This window comes from Podarcis cretensis (genome assembly GCF_951804945.1).
Source record: "Podarcis cretensis genome assembly, chromosome: 1".
Lineage (NCBI taxonomy): Eukaryota > Metazoa > Chordata > Lepidosauria > Squamata > Lacertidae > Podarcis > Podarcis cretensis.
The window spans coordinates 46,251,108-46,274,731 of NC_137170.1; the positions used below are offsets into that span (position 1 = coordinate 46,251,108).

Here is a 23,624-nt window from a genome sequence, read left to right on the forward strand (position 1 = left end):
CCCAGTTCTAATTGTCATTGTAGAACATGCAGAGTTTAAACAATACAGTATTCACCTCTGAAGTAACAGTGAGCTGAAGACTATGGTACAATCCTGTATATTTCTTTATTATTAGTATTGAAGGCAAGGTGATTCACAAGAAAAGTCCCTTGCGATTTAGTGCCAAAAGTGGGTGGAGTTTTCAGCATGGCTTTGCTGTCTGTCTGCTATCCCATCTCTCTCTTTTCTGGCAAACCCCCCCCCCCCCGGAAAAAAACCCTCTCTTTTTGCCTTCCACTCTTCATAGGATTTGATGATTTAGTAGCACCTCAGCTGTCTTGTTCTCTTATGGGGCTGCAGTGATTTGCTTTACTCTCCCTTATTTGCTTGTTCAGAATCAGGGTTGGGGAAAGTGCTCTTGTTCTCTTTTAAGGTCCCTTACTAGGTCATCTTGGGAAGTAAATATGGACATTCAGGGGTGTCCTCTGGGAATGTTGTTCCCCAGCGGTGTAGCTTGTGCTCACGGGGAAGAGCAGCATCACCTTCTCCATCCCAGTGCCTTGGAGGAGCCCCATTTCCCATCAAGTACAGTGTAATGCACTCCAGTTATAGCATAATAAACCATTTCTATGGACAGCTGCTTCCGCTGGTGCCGTTAGCAAGTATTAAATCTATAGCCATCAGTCCCTTGCATTGGACAAAAACAGAAGCAGTGTCTACATCCAGCATCAGCGAAGTGCTCTGTGCAAACATCTTGTTTGTCTGTTCCAGCGATGGTGATGTCTACCGGCTTTATAACCTGGATGTCTTCGGATACAAAGTTCACAGCAAAATGGGCATTTATGGTGCAGTGCCCTTGCTCTTGGCTCACAAACCCGGCAGAACCACTGGGATCTTCTGGCTGAATTCCTCAGAAACTCTGGTGGAGATTGCTACCAAAGCCGCAATGGAGGTGAGACCAGCGCTGGAATCTAACTCCTGCATGGAAGTGCTTCTGCAGTGTATGGGGGTTAGTGTGACATTCTAGATAACTCTGCGAGCAATGCAGAATGGATGCTGAGTGGGCATCCTCTCACCTCTGCTGGAGAACGAAAGGCGGAGTGATGACAGGCACCTCGAAACTCACCATGTTGGACCTCCATGTGTATCAAAAGCCATACCGTTACCTTTTTCTGATTGCTTTGTTTGACAGGTTTTGTCCTCCAGAACTCCAGAAACTTCAAAGCAGAGAGTGCTTCCTCAAACTGATGTGCGCTGGATGTCGGAAAGTGGGATAATTGACACGTTCATCCTAATGGGGCCCCAACCCTTTGATGTTTTTAAGCAGTATGCACAACTGACAGGTACTGTCTTACAATACAAATGCAGTTGAAACTCGAAAAATTAGAATAAGTTCATTTATTTCAGTAATTCAACTTAAAAGGTGAAAGGAATATATGAGATGGACTCATGACATGCAAAGCGAGATATGTCAAGCCTTTATTTGTTATAATTGTGATGGTTTTTCGAGTTCCACCTGTACATCCTGAAACTGCTTTAAGTGGCAAGAATAAACATTAAGGTGGCACACCCAGCTTGTGTATGTAAGAGAGAGAGAGATCTATTTCTAAGCAGTTAAAGATATAGAACCATTGTAACAGAGGGGGGGGGAGCAGAGAGAGAGAGAGAGAGAGAGAGAGAGAGAGAGAGAAGCAGCAGTAGTTCACTACCGAGTTCATTCCCCCATCTGTCTGCATCTACCACATCTGTGTCACAGCTTCAGCTTCATTGGTAACACTGACAAGCCCCTCACCAAAAAGGAACATCTCCCCACCCCTGTATTTTGTTTCTGTCTCTCCTTTCACATATCGTGGAACTCAGGACAGTGTTGTGCAGGCCCAGATCTGCTTAGCTGCAGCAAGGAGGACATACCATGTGCCCTCAGGATTTAGCCTCTGGCAGGTGGGCAAATAACTGCTCACAAAACTACATTAGCAGCCCGAAGCACTTTCTAGTTTCAAAGTAAGGAAAAGGATTCTGTACTGCTTTCATTACAACGAGACTCTTCTTGTACACTTTTAATGCCTCTAGTGCAGCTGAGAAAGTTCAAGCAAGTTTAATGCAGCTGAGAAAGTTCAAGCAAAAATAAATATTTAGCACTTAATTGTGACTTTGGTTTTAATTTGGATGCAAGCATTGTTTTCCCTCCCCCCCTTTTTTTCCCTAGGCACTCAAGCCCTGCCCCCACTCTTCTCCCTTGGCTATCACCAGTGCCGCTGGAATTACGAAGACGAGGACGACGTGGAAGGGGTAGATGCAGGTTTCGATATGCATGACATCCCATATGACGTTATATGGCTTGACATTGAGCACACAGATGGCAAGCGGTACTTCACATGGAATAAGGAGAAGTTTGGCAATCCCGAGAGGATGCAGAAGCAGATACTCATGAAGAAAAAGCGCAAGGTGAGTAACGTAGAGAAAGTAGGGAGAAAACATTTGTTTGGAGGTCTGCAGCTCTTGTGGCCTTCATGTGCGGCAGGCAGACCCAGTCCGCCCCTGAAGTGGGGGATCAAGCGCTCGCTTCAGATGGTGTAAGTGAAAAAGGCAGTGCTCCACCCTCCTGACCACTTCCACTGCTGTGAGGGTGGCATTCTGGCATGTGGCATTGCTGCTTGTCTGCCCCACAGAAGCCAAGCGGTAAAGCTTCCAGGAGCGCTGCAGCTCCTGCCAAGTTTGGCAAGAGCCAGAGTGGATGGGAAAGGAGACAGCAACTCCCATTTCACCTCAGGTGGTGAAACAGGGAGGGCCGCCCCTGATCCATTCACATCCATAATTTAAAAACAAATCCTGCGGCTTGGATGCAAAGTTGCTATTCTGTTAACAAAAACGTGAGGGGGGGGGCTATGATATACAGCACAGTAGTTATATGTGTGGTGGGGCAGACCCACTCTCACCACACTGCCGCCATTGCTGCTTACCTGGACAGAGACCCTCAAGGTCAGGGTTGCAGGGCAGTGCTATTGGTGCAACTTTGGGCCCCTGACAACACTACCTGCCCCAGTCCCATGCAGGTAAGTAGCAGCGGTGTCTATAAGGGGGGGCAGTATGTGGTTCCACCCCACACCATTATGGCTCAGAATATTTGTGCCGTCTCCATGTTAAGGTTATTCTACAAGCTGAAATCAAGTGCTTCCAATGGTATTAGCCATTTGCAATGCCTAGGTGCCCCATGAGATCGTTCGAGCCTTCCAGCAGCATGTTTGAATTAATACTAAACTTGCTGTAGCACATTAAACAATCAACAGTTCCGAAATGCCAGGAGAAAGTGGGAGGCAGTGCCATCTATCATCAGCTGCCATTTGGGCAGGATTTCCAGAGAGAAAGGGAGAGAGATGAAGACCATCTCAGGGCTTGTTCCAGCTGGGCATTCTCCACTCCTCCCCTCTCCAGATAGAGTGATATACTTTCAACTGTCCTGTAGGACGGATCCTGGTGACTTTTTAATACATTGATACTGTCTGTTGCATTTTTAAAAATATGTAATTTAACATTACCTGTAAGCCACCTCAGAAGGATTTGTATTCTGAAAGGCAGGATGTAAATAATGGTAATCCATACATGACAATATTGTGCCGTCTCTCATGTTGGCAGCTGGTCGTCATTCTGGACCCCCATATTAAAGTTGATCCTCTGTATACCATATACTCACAAGCAAAAGAAAGAGGTTACTTTGTAAAAGACCGTAAAGGCAAAGATTTCGAAGGCATCTGTTGGCCAGGTAATAAAGCCCCTCCTTTACTTTTACAAATCTGATGACTGACATTTATGGAAGTTAAAATTTATTAATAAATAGAAATAAGTTTTATTCTGTACATTAATTGTGTGTGTGATATTGTCTTTCTATTCTCCTTTTTCAAATTTGTGTTGAAAACTTAATGTGATATATAATTCCTTTTTAAAAAGGGTTAAATGGTTTTTTATGGTCAGAAGTTTGAAGAAAATAAAAAAAATGACTTCTAGTCCTCACTGACATTTTTTTTAAAAAAGCTCTTGATCCTTAATTTCCTCAATACCTCTAAATTTATTTAAACAGGTATTGCTACCAGATGTCAGTCAGCTGGATCCAAGAGACCCTATGTCTCTATTTACTGATCATGGCAAAGCAATGATGGCAATGGCTTCAACATTCTAAGACTAGGAGCTGCTTCCTCTTCTCACTCAGCTCACCAGCCCTTTGCCCTTCTCCCTCACCTGACAAAGTCCCCTTTACACCTCAACCCCCCCTTCCTTATCTACCCACAGCTCACCCAGGCCTCTCCCCTTCTGTCTCAAGCCCAACTCTCTTTTAAAGGAGGGAGCAGGCAGTTCACAAGGCAGCTATGTGAAGGACCTCCCCACCACCACCATTAAACAGCTTGCCTGGGCGAGCATGATGACACCTTACAGTTTTATTATATGTATAGGAAGATATAGACATTTGGCCTGTAAGCATGATGACCCTTGTCCAACAACAAAACTAACATTGTAGAGTGTGCACAAAGATGCAAAGAGGGTAATATAGTGAACTCTTCCAGTCTCCACCGTTGGAAGTTAAATAGACAAACTATAGGTGATGTTAAATAAAAAATAGCATCAGCTGGGTTGGTGGCTGATAATTATCAGGATTGCAGCAGGCAAGGATAGGAAATTAAACCCTTTCCTCCTATGCTGTGGTTCTGAGGAAAATATCTCTTATATGAAGCTAGTATTTGCTGGGGGTGGGTGTATGTAAAAACCCTCTTTGTTGTATTATTGTATTTGCTTGAATATTAGTAGGAGATTTTAGCATTGTACTTGTCAACTGCAGCATGAAGGCCATATGTAATTTATTTAAATATTTATAAGCCGCCATCCTGAATTAAGTCCTGCAAATGTCATAATTTCCTCACACCTGCAGGTCTCTCATCTTACCTGGATTTCACCAATCCTGAGGTCCGAGAATGGTATGCAGATCAATTTGCCTTCAGTGCATATAAGGTTTGTGTTCTTTTCTCATGACCCTGTGTGGCAGGATCCTTGGCAGAAAAACCAAGCTCTTAAAAAGTAAGAAACAGGGACTTTCATTTGATGACCGAGGAAGAGGATTGATCCAAAATATACTAAGATAAGCGAAAGGTTTCCACGCAGTCGTTTCTGCATATGACACCAAAGGGACAACTTGGCTCATGCAAGTTCCATTGGAGAACTGTAGCATCTAACCGATTCCAAATCCTTTTGTGTTGAACGTGATATGGGAATTTTACCATTTGGGATGCTAACCTGGAAGGAAACTTGCTTGTGTTGTGCATGTTCTTCATTCATTCTGGTCCCAGTTGCCCAAGGGTGCCCAAGAAAAAAGAAAAGAACCCTATAAGCATTCTGCTTAGAAACCTCCAAAGAAGCCAGCAGCTGATAAAAAATGTAGGGTTGCCACTGTCAGAAGCAAATGTCAAAGCAAATATCTGAGATATACTCATTGTATACTGTGGTGCTTCCAAAACTCAAAATTATGCAGTTTTCAGATTGAATCTATTAAAAGTTTATAAATGAGTACCAAGACCGGTTCTCATAGATATTTAAGAGATTTAAAAATAACAGAGAAGCTTTATCTGAGCTTTTATCATGGGATTAGTAATTTAACAAACTAATTATATTTCTGATGGGATTAGTTTTCCCACCACTAATTCTAATGGGTAGATAAAAAGGTAAAGGGACTCCTGACCATTAGGTCCAGTCGTGGCCGATTCTGGGGTTGTGATGCTCATCTCACTTTATTGACTGAGGGAGCTTCCGGGTCATGTGGTGAACCAGAGCAGCGCACAGAAACGCCGTTTACCTTCCCGCTGAAGCGGTACCTATTTATCTACTTGTACTTTGACGTGCTTTCAAACTGCTAGGTTGGCAGGAGCAGGGACCAAGCAACGGGAGCTCACCCCATCGCGGGGATTCAAACCGCCGACCTTCTGATCGGCAAGTCCTAGGCTCTGTGGTTTAACCCACAGCACCACCCGCGTCCCTATGGGTATCCCTAATCTATCCCTAATGGGTAGATAGATCCCACCTAATCTTGAAGCCCATAAGAGTCCAAGAGAAGCTTCTCTGACAACTGCTTTCCTCTCCTTAGAGTAGTCTGCTTTACATTTTTGAGAGCTTTGTAAGCATGTGTATACCTACCCAGATTGTGTGTGTGTGTTAATTGTGGATTAAACCAACAACTTTGATGTAATTAAAATGTTGATAGGGTTCTTCTGAAATCCTTTTTGCCTGGAATGATATGAATGAGCCCTCAGTCTTCAGAGGGGTAGAGCTAACCATGCAGAAGGATGCTGTCCATTATGGCAAATGGGAACATCGAGAAGTCCATAATCTCTATGGTTTCTACCAGGTATGGCATTTGCAGGTGAACAGTTTCAATTCCAATCCTCATGCTACTGATTTGTGATGATTAATTATTGCTATTGTATATTTTACATTTTAACATACATTTTAACTCTTCTTAATTAAGAATAACAAAAGCATACCATTAAATGATAGTTACAGTAATTTATCGTGGCTTCAACAAGAAGTATGTCTCAGAATTGTCTTATACTTTGCCTTGTACTAGTCTAAGACTGTACAAGCCCATTTCCCTCAAAAACAGATCATTCTTTTCTGTATTCCTTCCATGTTTAAATTTATCTGTTTACTTTTAGAAATGATGCCTCATACTGTCAATAACCCTTCCTGTATGAAGATTGTGTGTTTAAAAAATTAGTCTTGCCAGCTCCTGTTCTTTCCTGTACAAGCCACAGGGCGATTGATTCATGTCAGCCTTCTCTGTTGCTGTTTTAAGGTGTTCTATCTGGCTCTTCTCAGTCCAGAAATGCTGTTGTGTTTTTACTGTTACTGGCCTCCTCTCTGCAGCAGAGTTATAACAGCTGTGTTAAAGCAGACATGTTTCCTCTGGTGCATTTCAGCAAATGGCAACTGCAGAAGGACTGATCAGACGAAGCGGGGGGCTGGAGAGGCCTTTTGTTCTCACACGCTCGTTCTTTGCTGGCTCACAAAAGTATGGTAAGCATAGAATAAGGAAGAATGATGAATAACACCACATAGCTCCCCTTTTCAAGCATCCTCTTCAAACATCAATTAAATCCCCACACAACCATCAAACTCAGATTTATTTTGGGCTGGTCACCATCTCAACCTGCCCTATCTCACAGTTCACAGGCTTGTTGTGAAACTAAAATGGGTGGAAGTGACAATCATGTGTGCCACCAAGAGCTCACTGGGGAAAGGGCAGGATGAAAATGTAAGGAAAGAATGAATAATCTTTAAACTTTGCTTCCCCGGTTAGGCAGGCTAACCTCAAATATAGTCTTGTTTTATAATCAGGCGTGTGTGAGGAAGACAAATTCCCCAAACGTACAGAAAACTCTCAGATGTCTGAGAGTGCGGGGGGAAATGCAGAAAACCCTTTGTATAACAATCAGCTAACAAGTCTAAATAATCATGTTTTGTAACAATTAAAAACATTTTTTATGAATGAAACTTTCTTCTAAGTCTTGATTGAAACTTACTAGGTGTTTCTTGGGAGCAAATAACATTCTTTTGAGGACAAGATTCTCTTGGGGTTCCTCACAATACTGTTCTCCTTCCCTCCTCCTGAGGGACATTGGCAGAATTCATTCTATATCTTTGCCCAAGGATTTTTGAAATCCTGTCCACACATCACTGTATCTTTTTCTGTTGGTTCCCAGGGCCTCAGAACGAGGTCTTTGCCAGCTCGTGCTATCTGAAACCCCTTTAGCTTGAAATGCCAATGATTGAATTTGAGACTTCAGACATTTGGAGCATCTGTCATGCTGTGGAGTTGTCATAATATTAAGCTGTTGCATCTTCTTGTACTGCAAATAAGTTAAAGAAGGAATGTTATAAGTTAAATAAGGAACATTGTCAACTCAAGAGTCTAATAGGGCTGGAAATAAGTAATAAATAGCAACTTAATATTGGGCTGTAGCTTTCAGGCTTTCGCAATAGGTAGTTTTTTAAGATGCTGAAAACCCAGATTGTAACTCACTCATTGATGTTTTGAGAGATCGTGTTATTATCTCAATGACCCATGTATTGAGTGCTGTCATCAAAAAGACACATGTGCTGATCAGACTGAAATCAGTCTGTTTGCCAACTTCCTTTTCAGGGGTTGAGGACTGAGTGGAAAAACTGCTGGCCTGATTTTAGGGTGCATTTCCTTTATCCTTGTTCTTCTTAAATCAAGAACAGTGTGACAACTGACACTGATCTTGTCACCATGCAGACACCAGAACAGGGGTCAAATGTGATGTATGGCTGTCCTATCACACAATGCAGTTCATGTGAGTCATTATCAAACAGCTGATAGGGATAACATATGGATTTGTAACATATGGATTTGTACATCATCTGCTTAGAAGTAAAACCTATGGATACAAACACAGTCTGTGAACTTGATATTTCTAGGTGCCGTATGGACTGGAGACAATAAAGCAAAATGGCAGTACTTGAAAATCTCTGTTCCAATGTTGCTGACAATCAGTATGGCAGGAATTTCTTTCTGTGGAGGTAAGGGACGTGTTGGGTTGCAATCTCCATCTTACTAAGCAATTTCACTTGTGCCTTTTCAAAAGCCTCAATTATTTCTATGAATGAAAGAAGTTTCACTGTATTGTTTTAGATGCCGGCTGAAATCATATTTATTTCAACAACAATATCCAGACACAGAGTTTAGTCTTAGTTTACTCTTTCTTCCTTTTTTACTGTTTTTGTCTGGGTATCATTGATAATTATTTTATACTCCTTAATGTATACCACTTAGAGATTTCTGTTGATTAACCTTTTTCTTCTTAAAAATCTAAATAAATTAACTTTCATATGGTGAGTTATAGCTGACCTTAAGAGGGCGTTCATCCACAGGGAACATAGGAAACTGCCTTATACTAAGTCAGATCATTGTGCCGTTTAGTCAGGTATGGTCTATGATGACAGGCAGAGCCTCCCCGAGGTCTTTCCCGGCCTGATCTGTATATTCCAGGGTATGATCCAGGTGCTTTTGTTCACAAAAAATCACAAACAGCTTTCTAGGTGGGGTAGAACCACCTGCAGCTGCAAACTGGTCATGACATGACTTGGTGGTAGAGCACACACTTTATAGTAACAGTTTGCACACCTGCAGTTGGTTGCAGGTTTGATCCCCGTGTGGTTTGAACCCTGCTGCATATTCATGCATTGCAGGGGATTGGACTAGATGATCCTCAGGGTCCCTTCCAATGCTACAATTCTATGGTTCTATGGTTAGAGCGTGGTGCTGATAATGCCAAGATTGCAGGTTTGATCCCTGTATGGGACAGCTGCATATTTCTGCATTGTACTAGGTGATCCTCAGGGTCCCTTCTAACTCTAGAATTCTATGATTCTTCAGTAGAGTCAAGTCACAGTGCTAACTTCCTGGAAGGTGAGTCCCTGCCAGTTACCAAAAGAGGGAGGGCTGCAGAGGTTGGCATGATGCCGGCACACTGGCAGAGCCAGTCTGGAACTCCCACCAGTGCACCTGTGCTGATTTCCCCATCTCCTCTCCCTCCTGCTAACTGGCAGTGACACACCTTGCAGGAAGCTAATGTTGTGGCTCCTCCCTACCAGCTGAGCCATGTCTGCAAACCATGTGCTCTACCACTGAGCTTAACATCCTTTCTCCTGATTTTTGGAATACATGCATATCCAGTTTGGGGTCACAGCTTTCCGGTAGTTTTCTTATTCCTTCTTCTCTGAAGTAGTTTCTGTGTTGGGGGAAAATTGCTTTTCTGAAAATACAGCCCAACTAGGGAAGAATCTGGGAAGTTTGTGTTTTCCAACCCTTTCTCAGAAACCAATTCATACTTTTTCTGAAATCCAGCTGATGTGGGCGGATTTATTGGAAATCCAGAACCAGAGCTGCTAGTTCGATGGTATCAGGCTGGAGCCCTACAGCCTTTCTTTAGAGGCCATGCCAATATGAACACCAAGCGCCGTGAGCCCTGGTTGTTTGGTGAGGAGAACACGCGAATCATCAGAAATGCTATCAAGGAGCGCTACTCCCTTCTTCCATATCTCTATGCTTTGTTTTATCGAGCACATACAGTTGCAGAGCCGGTCATGAGGTAAGCTCGGAATTAAAGAGACTAATTTCTACTTCGTAAGTCGTTATGGGACTGATATAATAATAATAATAATAATAATAATAATAATAATAATAATAATTTATTATTTATAAATCCTAGTGAATCTTAAATGGTTAAAATAGCATTTAAATAATATTCAAATTATAAACAGAAAATAGTGACCCTTGGTATCTGATATGAATACTAGTGCATGTCTTCTAAAATGTCTTTGCTGCTTCCACTTTCTTCCTTTACATAGGCCCGTTTGGGTAGAATTCCCCAAGGAACTGGAAACATTTGGCATCGAAGATGAGTATATGCTTGGTAAGTTTAAAGGTTGAAGGAACCTTTTATAAAACATGGCAGTGGTGTAATCAGAAGATGCAGCAGCTGTGACAGAAAGACAACACAGAGACTGGAAGGGATGAGGGAGATGTCTCATGTTAGTGGTTAGGATTCATCCAAAGAACTCTGAGGAGATCAGGCTTATAGTTTCAGAATTCCCAGGCTTCCATAGACCAGATGTGAGGTTCCTTCATTCTGCACTCGTTGCTTCTGGTCTCCTTGGCTGGCAAAGCGAGTTAAACAGTCACTGGTCCTCTCATGATGGGTATGGAGAGGTGTTCGTGGGAATCCTTCCTAGGGACACACCCCATACTTTCAGGAAATAACTACAGAAGAAGAAATGTGAACTCAGTAAGTGTTCTGATAATGAGGGGAAAGTAATTCTAGCATTTCCTTATGGAGTGCATTCTGATTAGACCTTACTATTAATCTTCATCTTAGGAAAGAATTGAAGTTGTTTTATACTATGTGTTGAATAATTTTTCTCACAGATTAATGTCAATCACTTCTGTCGGGTCAAGGCTATTCTCTATAATGCTGTGGATAGCAGGCTGGGTTTGGATACAAAAAGCCCATCTTCAAATTCCAGCCCAGTCAGGAAGCCCCCTGGGTGGCCTTTACCTCAGAAACTACAGGGTTGTTGTGAGGACAAATTAGATAGAATTTATAAAGCATCTTTGAACACTGGAAAGTTTTGTGAGAAAGGATTACCTGTTAGGAACCTGCTATTTGCATATTCAAACAAGACCTCTTGCATATTCTAAACAAGTTTTTTTTTAAAAAAATGGCATAGTCACACCTCTAATAGAAAAGAAGGTACTACTTTTCCAAATGCTGTACTGAATCCATGGTAGAAATATCAGCAAATTGCTAAATAATGATATAATCCCATAGTAGTATCGCTTTTCTTCTCTATGTAATTCAGGAAATGCTTTGTTGGTGTATCCAGTCACTGAACCAAAAGTCACCGCAGTCAATGTCTTTCTGCCTGGCCCTCAAGAGGTAATGAAAACTATTATCAATTCCTTTATTTCCCTTTTTTATATACCCTTGTGTTTCTATGGGGCTTTCAATCAAAGTTAGGCTACTAGGCATTTCTGCAGTAGGTATAAGTACATCATCTGGGACTACACAAAACAGCCCTCACCATAATCAAATTAAATCTAAGCAATAGTCTAATAAAAAAATCAGTTACCTATTTTCCTCTGAAAGCTTCTGCACAGCATTCAGACAAATAGTTTATCAGCCTTGTTTTTATACTGATTTATATTTATGCTGTTGTTTTATATATATTTGATTGTTACTCAATATGAACTTGCTTTTTGCAACAAAGAGCAAGGCAGGAATGTTTTAAATAAAATGTATTTTAAACATTCAGTAAGAGTTGGACCTCAAATTGCAATGGCTAATACTCCTTCAGTTGCATCCCTCATGGTGCAACAGCAGTGACCTATGCTTCCAAATGGCTTCTAGACTGTTGTAGAAAGTACTGCAGCAGGCGTTCTGTGTATTCAATACTTTGGTTGATATTTGGATGGATTTTGGCAATCAGTGGGGTAGCTCCTTGTGTCCCCCTCCACTAGCTCTCAAACATGCTTGTGGCAACAGCACTGCCTTCTGGTCCCAATTCAAGATGCTGTTTTGCTTTCCTAAAAATTGCAATTCCAAGCCCTTCATAGCCTTGGACTTACATTTCATCTGATGCATGAAGTGTAACATAACTCAGCATAACACTTAATGCATCGGGTGAAATGCAGGTCCCATGAAGGCCTTGGAATTGCAACTGTATATTGTATATACACACTGCAATTGTACGTACACATTGGGTTGTACCTAGCGCTGTGCGAATGGCATTCCACTCATGAGACAGAACTTTTGATTCCTCTGCCCTCCCTTTGCCTCCCCCCAAAATCTGCTCCAAAATGTCCCCAAACCCTCTGGAGTAAAATTTGAGGATGCACGGGGGAATGCAGATGAGACAGAAGAGTTCCTCTGCACAAGTGGAAGTCTGTTGCATGAGCAGAACGACAGCATTGGATACAACCCAATGGTTTTGAGTTTTTTGAGAGGGGGTGTAAAAAATTGAGGTTAGGGGGAAATACAAAAAAAAAAGTATAGGCATTGATGTAAACGCTGGTAATTCACATAGCAGACACCGGTACCAGGCTGCTGATGTGTCACCAAGTACAGTGTTGTATACAGTGGTGCCCCGCAAGACGAACACCTCGCAAGACGGCGTTTTCCGTTTTGGAGGCGCTTCGCAAAACAAATTTCCCTATGGGCTTGCTTCGCAAGACGAAAATGTCTTGCGAGTTCCTGCGGGTTTCCCCCCTTTTTTCCCCCTTTTCCTAAGCCGCTAAGCCGCTTATCAGCTGATCTGCTGATAAGCCGCTTAACAGCTGATCGCTAAAAGCTGTTAAACCACTAATAGCGCTAATCCGCTAAACTGTCAATGGGCTTGCTTCGCAAGACGAAAAAACCGCTATATGAAGAGCCTCACGGAACGGATTAATTTCGTCTTGCGAGGCACCACTGTACCACCACTGTTAAGTTTGCAATTCTCCATGTCTGTACTTCTCTGCATTATATTTCTCATTTGTACAACCCTCCTCCACCTGACCTGACCAAATGTCCCCATGTATATATATTATAATATATATATAATATTTTATAATATCCATGAAAGCTTGTGCTGTAATAAATGTGTTAATCTTTAAGGTGTTACAAGATTATTGTTCTTAATACTCTGGTTTTATTATCACTTTCTTATTGCTTTTACATGTGTGGATATTGGTGAATTGGTTGATTTGATATTCTGTCAGGCTTTTATGTCAAGGTAAGGAGGTGGGATCTAAATTTGTAGAACTCATTCAGGGTTCTTCCTTTTTCCTGTTTATCCTGCTGCAGATCTGGTATGACTTTCGAAAATGTATCCACCTGGAAGGTCACGGCACAGTGAAGATTCCAGTCACACTGAACAGTGTACGTTTGTGTTTTTATATCACTGATTTGACTAATTTGGTGGGGGGGGACTTGCTTCAAGTTTTACGGATAGGGTTGTGTTTGCACCCAACAGAGACAAGAATTATGTTTGAATCTACAAGATTAAGAAGGTACTATGAGGAAAGAATTTTAATGCAAGAATGTAATGTAGATTTTAATGCAAGAATAAGCTCAAAGGCTTGACTGTTGAAGGCTTTGAATATACTTCCACCTTAAATTACAACATTTATCTAGAAATATATACATATAAAAGCATACAGACATCCAATACAGTGGTACCTTGGTTCTCAAATGTCTTAATTGATAAACAAATCGTCTCCCAAACGCTGAAAACCCAGAAGTAAGTGTTCCGGTTTTCGAACATTTTTCGGAAGCCGAACATCTGACGCAGCTTCCACCTGAGTGCAGGAAGCTCCTGCAGCCAATCAGAAGCCGCGTCTTGGTTTTTAAACAGTTTTGGGAGTCCAGAATGGATTAAGTTCGAGAACCAAGGTACCACTGTAATTCTATTTGTTATTCCTCAGAAAATGATTGTATTCATTGGCATCCATGAAATAAAAGAATAAACTATGAAATAAAATAATAAGCTTCAAATCATTCACAAATGGTACTGTATTGCAGTTTCACGTGAAGCTGTGGAAAAACAGAGTATATGTACAAATAGTCTGATTTTAGCAAATTTTGAATGTATAAGTAAATATGAAATTTTATTTTCCTTCCAGAGGCTACAACATCTGTCATATTCAATATATAATATCTGCAACCTCTTATATGTGTCTACTTCATTGTTTTACTCCCATATAAGGATGTAGAATGCAAGTCAGTTGTGCTGTCACTAAGACTGAAATCCTATGCATATTCACTCAGAAGTAAGCCCTATTACCGTATTTTTCGCTCTATAACACGCACCTGACCATAACACGTACATTGTTTTTAGAGGAGGAAAACAAGGGAAAAAACATTCTGAATGAAACAGTGGATGTATCATTTTTGTGCTTCATGCTGTGGCCACAGACATGTGATCTGATGGTGAATTTGGGTTGACCCAATGCAAAAATCCTGAGAATCCCTGTGGATCCATGTTTTGTAACCACGTTTTTGCACCATTGCAGCCCCAGGCAACAGTGGGTGCGTGAGTTTGGGGGGGCAGGCTGTAGCCATGGACATGCTATGTGCTCTAATGGTGAATTTGGGCTGACCCAATGCAAAGATCCTGAGGATCCATGTGGATCCATGTTTTGTAACCACGTTTTTGCACCATTGCAGCCCCAGGCAACAGTGGGTGCGTGATTTTTGGGGGCAGGCTGTAGCCATGGACATGCTATGTGCTCTGATGGTGAATTTGGGCTGACCCAATGCAAAGATCCTGAGGATCCATGTGGATCCATGTTTTGTAACCACGTTTTTGCACCATTGCAGCCCCAGGCAACAGTGGATGCGTGATTTTTGGGGGGCAGGCTGTAACCATGGACATGCTATGTGATCTGATGGTGAATTTGGGGTGACCCAATGCAAAGATCCTGAGGATCCCTGTAGATCCATGCTTTTTAACCACGTTTTTGCACCATTGCAGCCCCAGGCAACAGTGGGTGTGTGGTTTTTGGGGGGCAGGCTGTAGCCATGGACATGTTATGTGATCTGATGGTGAATTTGGGCTGACCCAATGCAAAGATCCTGAGGATCCATGTGGATCCATGCTTTTTAACCACATTTTAAGTGGAGAGGGAAGGAAAAACACAGAAGGGACAAGGAGCAGGAGAGGGGTGTGCAGAGAAGCAGCTGGCTAAGAATGCAGGAGAGGGGTAGGGAGGAAAGGAAGGCAAAAGTTTTCCCTCACCTACCCACCCAAGCCAGCCAGCTCGCGAGCGCGCTCTCTCTCTCTCTCCTGCATGTTTTCAGCTTTCCCCTCTGCTTGCCTGGAGGGGAGGGGCTTTCCCTGCTCTTTGTTCCGTTTGAGCAAACACAGCAAGGAAACAGAGATGGGTGGGCAGTAAGACCCTGAGGCAGAATGCCGGAAAGCAGCCGCTTCCTCTTTTCAAGTTTCCCTTCTAGGAGACGCGCGATTTGATTTTTGTCTGCTTTTTTTTGCCTCCCCTTGCACTATTTGGCTCCAGGGACCACACATTCGCTCAATAACACGCACAGACATTTCCCCTTCCTTTTTAGGAGAAAAAATCTGCGTGTTATAGAAGGAAAAATACGGTAAGTTCCATCATATGCAAACAGTTACTCCCTGAAATATAAGACACCTATGCAATTGGGATTGGTTAACTATTTCAATGCATAACAGCTCCAGAAATGAAAGGTGCACAGGACCAGGCTTATGGGATGTGTATTGTTGTCTGCTATCCTTCATTCCAAGGAAGCTTACTGTATTTAAAAAATTTCTGTCCTTTTCTGTTTGCAGATTCCTGTAATGCAGCGTGGGGGAACTGTTATACCATTAAAGACTTCTGTAGGAAAATCTACAGAACTGATGGTAGATGTTCCGTATGAACTGCGTGTTGCCTTAGATACAAAGGTACTGTGAAATTATATTTTACACACTTAACTTTGTATATTTTGCTAGTTTTCTAAAAAGTGCATGTACCTACTGGAAATTTCCAGCCCTGTATCTGTTCTGACCCTCCATTTTGTCATAACTATGCCCTTGGTTCCTGTTTTCCCTCTGTAAGTAGCCATGCCTTTTCTTCTACCCACACCAAGATTAAACTAGATCTCAAAATTAATTTAAATTTGTGCAGATTTAAACATGAACCCGACAAACTGTTTCCAGTAAAATCTACTTGTGTATGGTTACTACAGTCAAACCTCGGTTCCCGAATGCCTCCGTTATCATACGTTTCGGCTCCTGAATGCCGAAAACCTGGAAGTAAGCGTTCTGGTTTTCGAAGGTTTTTCGGAAGCCGAACATCCAACACGGCTTCCGCTTGAGTGCAAGAAGCTCTTGCAGCCAATCAGAAGCTGCGCCTCGGTTGTCGAACATTTCGGAAGCCGAACAGGCTTCTGGAATGGATTACATTCGACAACCAAGGTTTGACTGTTAGTGACATATTTTTGTTTCTTTTCAAGAGCCAATTTTGAGGGAGGGCAGGGGGAGAGGAGGAAGTCCCTTTACCCAAGCGGAAGTCCTTGCACACGGCTTCTGCTGACAGGACTCATTTATTATCTGTCTCTAGTCTGAATGTATAGATTGGCCTTAAGATCTTCAGAAGTGTTTTGAACCATTCAAAAATCAACACGTGGCAGTTAGTAGGAGTAACCCTGTACAGCTTTGTTAGCTGTTTGACATTTTTTTCTTGCTGTGTAGGAGTCTGCAGTGGGCGAGCTTTATCTGGATGATGGCCATTCGTTCCAGTATCTCCACGAGAAGAAGTTCCTGCTCAGGAAGTTCACCTTCCACAAGAATGTCTTCTCATCTAGGTAATGTGCACTGAAAAAGCAGAGGCAGAAGGCAGTGTTAAGAATCCTAGGCCGGTAGTTTAATAATGAGAAATACTTTAATAACTACACCGTGAGCTGCGCAAAATACATTTTGTCCACTGTTCACAACGTAATGAAATGTTACATAAAGTGAATGACAGTTGCTCTGGCATGGTCCAGGTGTAGTGAACATAGTAGGAATTTACAGTATTTAGGGGAAAATAAAATGACTGGCAGTCAAATTAGTGCAAAGAATGAGCAGCAAATCCTACAGGATTGGCTAGTAAGAAACACAGGAGAAATTTGCTCTGCTGATGTCTGTTTCTCAGTCCAGAAGCCATAAAGGGTGTAAAAGCCTTCCCCAATCTGGTGTCTTCCAGATGTTGCAAACTACATCTCCTAGCAGTACTGGCAGTGGTTGATGGGAGTTTTAGTTCAAAACATCAGGTGGGCTTCAGATGGTGGAAGGATCTTGGGGTCCCAAATTTCAGCGGCACTCAGTACGATGCCAAAATTCAGCGTCCATTCTCCTCTCTCGCTCCATGCTAAATCATAGTTGCAGCATCCATGGAAGTGACCCCAAGACTCTGAACTGGTTGTTCTCCCCTAAAGCCATCTCTGTGTAGAGTGAATGGTTCATCCTGTTATGATTCTGACTATGCCACACCATTTCCAGCAAGGAAACTTTTTGGAGGGGAGGCATATAAAGAGGTATACTTATTTAATTAAAGTATTTGTTTAAAATACAGACTGATTTTAGGGGTCGGGTCAAAACCTTCACAATATAGCTATTTTCCAAATACCCCTCACGTATCCATAGATTTTCAAAACACACTTTTTAAAAAACAAATTGGTATTTTTATTATTGACAAGGCAGTATGCTAAAGAAGAAAACATACATAGTACACACATGAGACATAGCCATTTTGTCATATACCCTAGATTCTGATTCTGTCTTTTGATTCTCACAGGTGTGCAGATGAAAACGGGCAGTTTCATACGAAGTGTGTAGTTGAGCAGATATTGATATTGGGAATAAAAAAACAACCATCTTCTGTGACGGCTAGCATTCATGGTAAGAGACAGAAATATTTTACGCCATCTAAAGATGCTTCTTAAGATTCTTCCACTCTAGAGTTCTTCAGGGCAGTTAAGGCACTGGTTTTCCTGCTGCACAGAGACCTATCAGTGGAGCAGGGACAGCAGGAAGCAGCGAGCATCTCTGTGCAGAAGGATCTCCCCTTGCTTCCTCTCACTCTCCCATCTCCTGTGCTGCTAGAGATTTTTGGGAAGGTTTGGAAAAAAACACCTGAAGAGGTTCAGAACTGAGTTGATATCCCAACCCCCTTTCAGCCACGCAATCAGATCCTGAGGTGTTTTGAGCAGAAGTTGGATATCTGTTGGAGAAGAGGAATTATTTGAAAGCACACGCTTCATTCGTAGCACTAATCAGTCCCAGTTTGTTTTCATTATTCCAGGACTTGAGTGATGCTGCTATATGAGAATTGTTACGGTCAAATAAACCACAGTTTAATCCTGTAAGCTAACTAGGGGAGGGCACACACAAATATTCAGGAATTGCAGAATAGCAAAGAATATGGTGAGTGAAATAACAAAAAATGTGTGGACTCTCACATGCCTAAGGTGCACACAGAAAACTGGATCTGAATGACCCATTTGCAAGCTAATGTCCCATCTTGACACAGCCCCAGTGATATGATCTAAAGCAGCGGTTATCAGCCTGTGGGTTCCCAGATGTTGTTGGACTACAACTCCCATCATCCCTAGCTAGCAAGGCCAGAGCTCAGGGATGATGGGAGTTGTAGTCCAACAACATCTGGGGACCCACAGGTTGAGAACCGCTGATCTAAAGGCTCATCCACACACTTGCTAGTCCCATGCCTAGAAAGCAGTTTTGTGTTTGCCTCACAGCTTTCTCCACTCTTTATCGCTGATCCAGAACAAATGGCAATCTGCAGAAAACCCAGCTGCGATTTGGTCCGATTCAGCATTAAAGAGTGTGTTTTCCCAGGAGAAAGCAGCAGGGCAAATGGAGGTTTGGACAAGCTCTTATTGTAAGGGTTGTTTGGTGTACAGGAGTTTGCTTCAGAGCAGCAGGGGTAATCTAGGGTTGCGGTCTGATCAGGCTTATGAGTTTCATATATGTCTTTCTTCAGTAGATTTTTAAAATGAATATAACGTGTGTGTTTTTAATTCTGTTGACATTCAGATGGGAAAGACCAAGCAGTGGCTTTCGCATATGATGCCAAGATCTCTGTGTTGACCCTTCAGAAGCTTTCACTAAATGTTGGCATTGACTGGGTGCTTCATATCAAGTGAAACAGCAGAACCACAGAATTGGAAGGAAAACTGAACAATAATGGTTGAGGGTGACTCAGTTCGCTCTTTTGAAATGGACAAAACAAAGTTATATTTAATTAATTGAATTATGACTTTCTGATACCACTTGCAACAACTGTTAGGTGAAGACGGCTGGCTTCCAGGATAATTGTGGATTTGTGCCTCAGAGCCATGCAACAATATCTGGAATAAGTGATGCTTTCTTGCTTTTTTTAAAGACTTCTGCTCTAGACCTGTTTTTCAGCATTATGAAATACTAGTTTCTTATTGGTATAATGAATCTTTCGAAGAAGGTAATAGCCTGGAAGAATCTCTACCAAACCCACCAATGTAAAACGTTTGACAGGAAAAATGACAACTGTTTTTTTATAATCCATATTCACTTCCTACAAAGACTTCCTTATCCATAGAACAATGTCCAGTTTTCTTACCTGGGGAAAAATGAAGTCTTGAGCGAACATTCATCAGTTAACATAGTTCATATAGCCTGTATCATTGTGGACACTGTGCTTCCATTGCAAGAACAAACCAAACAAGTATCATGATGAATTTGGAGTGACTAAGATATGGCAGAGAGGTCCCCAATGGATCTTTTGAGCATTTGGCTGATTCAAACTTTCCTTTCCTGAGCACTTCAGTCAGATCAAAACACAAAGCTTCGCAGTTGGTCTCATTCTATTTACAACTAAACAAAATGCAACCTTCTTGTGTTGCCCCATATTTTAAGTGTTGTCCCATATTTTAGAATGATTCATATATATTGCAGAACACATCAGAGTACAGTACAGTGGTACCTCGGGTTACAGACGCTTCAGGTTACAGACTCCACTAACCCAGAAATAGTACCTCGGGTTAAGACCTTTGCTTCAGGATGAGAAAAGAAATTGTGCTCCGGCGGCGTGGCAACAGTGGGAGGCCCCATTAGCTAAAATGGTGCTTCAGGTTAAGAACAGTTTCATGTTAATAACGGACCTCCGGAACGAATTAAGTTCTTAACCCAAGGTACCACTGTACTAGATTCCATATAAAGTAAAAATGAGCATTAATAAAAATGCCAGAAATCCAGATTAAGGCAAATCTTAATTGGGCCAACCAATATATTACAGAATAGTGTGCAAGATATCAAATTCAAGACAACTTGCAGGCAGAGCATTATTCCTTGAGGGAACATTCCCACAACTGTTAGGTAAAGTTATCCAGTTTGACTTTTATTGACTTTCTGCCTAGCACACCACCTAAAATTAACTTGACTACCTAGTTCCTCTTGATTCTTATCAAGGAACTTGTATGTTTCACTTAAGGGTGGAGACCAGACCTGGTTAGAAGCCAATTTTTACATTTGCAGAGGTGGGGAATCAGCCATTGTTACACTAAGTTATTGTTCCCTCCAGACCTTGGTTCAACCTGATAACTTGCATAGTAGCTTCATTTTAATATCTGCTGCTTCCTCCTCCATTCCAGCTTAAGAATGTGACCAGATACAGATTCTATGGCTTCAACAACAACAAAAATAACAGTTTTTAATCTCACAAGCTGCTCAGTGTCATAAGCAGGTGCCTCACTTACACTCAAGATTTCTGTTTTATAATAGGTTTTTAATAATAAAAGGAAATAAAGAATCTCTCTTACTTCTCCTGCTACCTTTTATTCACTGCTTCTAGTGCTGAGCATGCAATGCCTCTCAAAGAAGGGGAGGCAGTGTCTTGTTCAAGGTTTTTCTATCTAGAAATAAGTTAGTTGCATTCACAAGCAAGCAGATGCTGAAGTGTGGATAGAAAAATCTAACTCCTTCAATGTGCAGCAACACATTTGAAAGACATTTTCCTGCTGTCTCTTAGCACATAGTTCCACCTGCTGCCGAACCTTCCCCCTTTCTGTAGAGAGAATGTCTGGCAGAGCCAAGATTTGCTGAACAAATTGCTATCACTGCATTTTAAGATGCTGTGAATGTAAATTGATCCACATAAGCCTGCTTTCCAAGGGATGTAAGGGCTCTTGCTCACTTATTCCATAGTACTGTTCTGAGGACAGTGTGTATTCTGGTCACAGGGCATAGTCTTGAGGGAACTTTAGGCAAGCACTTTCTGAAGCTAAGCAAGTTGGAATCTGGGCAGCATGTACACTGCCAGGAGCTTCATGGTGGAAGAAAGGCTCGATAAAAATGTGCTTATATTTCTGCATTTCTCTGTGGCTTGGAGATAACCTTGCTGTATCTAGTATTTGAGCTCTTATGGTTGTAAAAATATGTTCAGAAATGGACGGGTAATGCATGCTGAAGACTCAGAGTTTAACACTACAATCCTATACATTCAACAGTAAGCCATTCAGTGGGGTTTACCACTGGGTAAGTGTTTTTGTAGGACTGTAGCCTATACTAAATGCAAATACTCTTAGCTTCGTTTGTTGTTTGACATACAACAGGGATGGAGAACCTGCAGCCCTTCAGATGTTGTAAAACTCCCACCAGCATGGTCTACAGTCAGGGATGATGACAGCAGTTGTTCAACAACATCTGGAGAGCTACAGGTCTGCCCCCCCCAAAAAGAGAATAGCTGATAGCCATTCCATGTAACCATGGCAGCTAAGCAAAACTAATGTGTTGATGGCCCATCGCAGTCATGTCCTTCCAGAGACATCTGATTGGTCAGTACAGTGGTACTTCAGGTTACATACGCTTCAGGTTACAGACTCTGCTAACCCAGAAATAGTACCTCGGGTTAAGAACTTTGCTTCAGGATGAGAATAGAAATTGTGCTCCGGCGGTGCGGTGGCAGCAGGAGGCCCCATTAGCTAAAGTGGTGTTTCAGGTTAAGAACAGTTTCAGGTTAAGAATGGACTTCCGGAATGAATTAAGTACTTAACCCGAGGTACCACTGTATTTGAAATAATGCTTGACACCTTAAGGTACTAAATGAGAAGACATTGGCAGGGGTGAAGGGAACTATATGTACAGCATGAGAAGTGATATCTTTCTCAAACTATTTTCAACTGTCTTAAACTCTACTGCCCATCTTCAGCCTGAATGTACAAATTTGCCAGTCACTGGACTTAGAAATACTTTAAAGCTGTTTAAATGTTGTCACATAGTATTATTACTGTTGTCTTCTTCAGCCCAACTCTGCACTTTTTTTTCTTTTGTCAAATAGAAGCTGCTGAGACCAGCAGAAACCTATAGCAGTTTATAAATATAAGCATAAGAAGAGGCCAAGGTCATTTTGTAACAACCAAGGCACAGTTACCAAAGCTTCCCTAAGTCGTAGAAGATGTGGCTCTAGTTCCGGTGGCACAAATCATTGCTGTAAAAATCAATCTCAAAGATTGGGTTGCTTGGCTTTGTTCAGCTTCCTTCAGATACACGTCATAGCAGCCAATGCAAAATAACTAAGGTAGTAATTTTTATGGGGCAAACTTGTTAGAATCCATGTGTTTCTTGACCAGTGACAAAGGATTCTATGTAACTTGAAAGCTTGCATGCTGTTACATCAACCAAGGTTAGTCTGTTGAAGCTAAAGTTAGTTTTACTTGTGTTTTGTGTAGTAGATTGAGCCTATGTATTTTTAACTGGAGGCAAGTTCCACTTGGGACTTAACCCCCAAGAAAAAGCACATAAGTTTTGGAGCCTGACATCACAACACTGCTTGATTACGCCAAAGGCTAAGTAGTCCAACATCCTGTTCTCACAGTGGCCAACCAAATGCCTATAGGAAGCTGTCAAGCAGGAGCTTAGCATAACATCAGCCACCCCACCTGTGGTTCCCAGCAACTGGTTTTTTGCCTCCAACAGTTGTCTGTGCCCAACTGTAGTGGTCACAATTGGTTACCATTCTCACTCATGTTCAGAACATTGCATTGAGGCAGTGCCAAGTGTTCCACAGAAAAATGTTGACTGGGATTTCGTAGCAGTGCTCCAGCTGGTTTGTTTAAAAATAGTTTTTACGACTATCTTGATACAGAAGATTCTTTCAGTCTGAGGCCAGCTTATGAGAGCCCAAAGCTTTAGGCTCTCTTTCTCTCCCAATGGCAGCACTGGTAGAGAAATAAACCAAAAGAATAAAAGTAGGCAGATGTTTTTCACAGTTTGCGGCATTCTGCCATTGGTGCTGGTGGTGTTAGAATGCTGCTGTAACCTGAATAACGTGAGTATTTGCATAGCAGTGAGCTCACCAAGCTTAATTTGCTTCTAGTATCTCCCCTGGCCACAGCTGCCAGAAGATAGTTTGCATGTGCCTCACACTATCAGAGGTAAACAGAACCCGGATATAAAATATGAACACAATAGAATGTTTAAAATAAAGTGATTGTAGATCAAGTAGCTTGTCATTTTTCATTTCTTATTCCTTAGGAGTGAAAAGAGGCTTACCC

The 23,624-nt window shown here is 41.9% G+C and overlaps 1 protein-coding gene across 3 annotated transcripts in view; it reads left to right on the plus strand.

The window, feature by feature from the left end:
- GANC (glucosidase alpha, neutral C) overlaps window positions 1–20,890 on the plus strand; it is a 33,658-nt gene extending 12,768 nt beyond the window's left edge. For all 3 annotated transcript variants that reach the window (XM_079986534.1, XM_079986535.1, XM_079986536.1), the window contains exons 9-24: window positions 751–931; window positions 1,172–1,322; window positions 2,186–2,424; window positions 3,613–3,739; window positions 4,898–4,977; window positions 6,221–6,364; window positions 6,936–7,032; window positions 8,458–8,559; window positions 9,887–10,130; window positions 10,390–10,454; window positions 11,401–11,477; window positions 13,383–13,457; window positions 15,886–15,999; window positions 16,789–16,901; window positions 17,873–17,976; window positions 19,132–20,890. In XM_079986534.1, the coding sequence (XP_079842660.1) occupies window positions 751–931; window positions 1,172–1,322; window positions 2,186–2,424; window positions 3,613–3,739; window positions 4,898–4,977; window positions 6,221–6,364; window positions 6,936–7,032; window positions 8,458–8,559; window positions 9,887–10,130; window positions 10,390–10,454; window positions 11,401–11,477; window positions 13,383–13,457; window positions 15,886–15,999; window positions 16,789–16,901; window positions 17,873–17,976; window positions 19,132–19,241 (2,023 nt within the window). In that variant the 3' untranslated portion in view covers window positions 19,242–20,890. The remainder of the gene's footprint in view (window positions 1–750; window positions 932–1,171; window positions 1,323–2,185; window positions 2,425–3,612; window positions 3,740–4,897; window positions 4,978–6,220; window positions 6,365–6,935; window positions 7,033–8,457; window positions 8,560–9,886; window positions 10,131–10,389; window positions 10,455–11,400; window positions 11,478–13,382; window positions 13,458–15,885; window positions 16,000–16,788; window positions 16,902–17,872; window positions 17,977–19,131) is intronic.
- The last annotated feature ends 2,734 nt before the right edge of the window (window positions 20,891–23,624 follow it).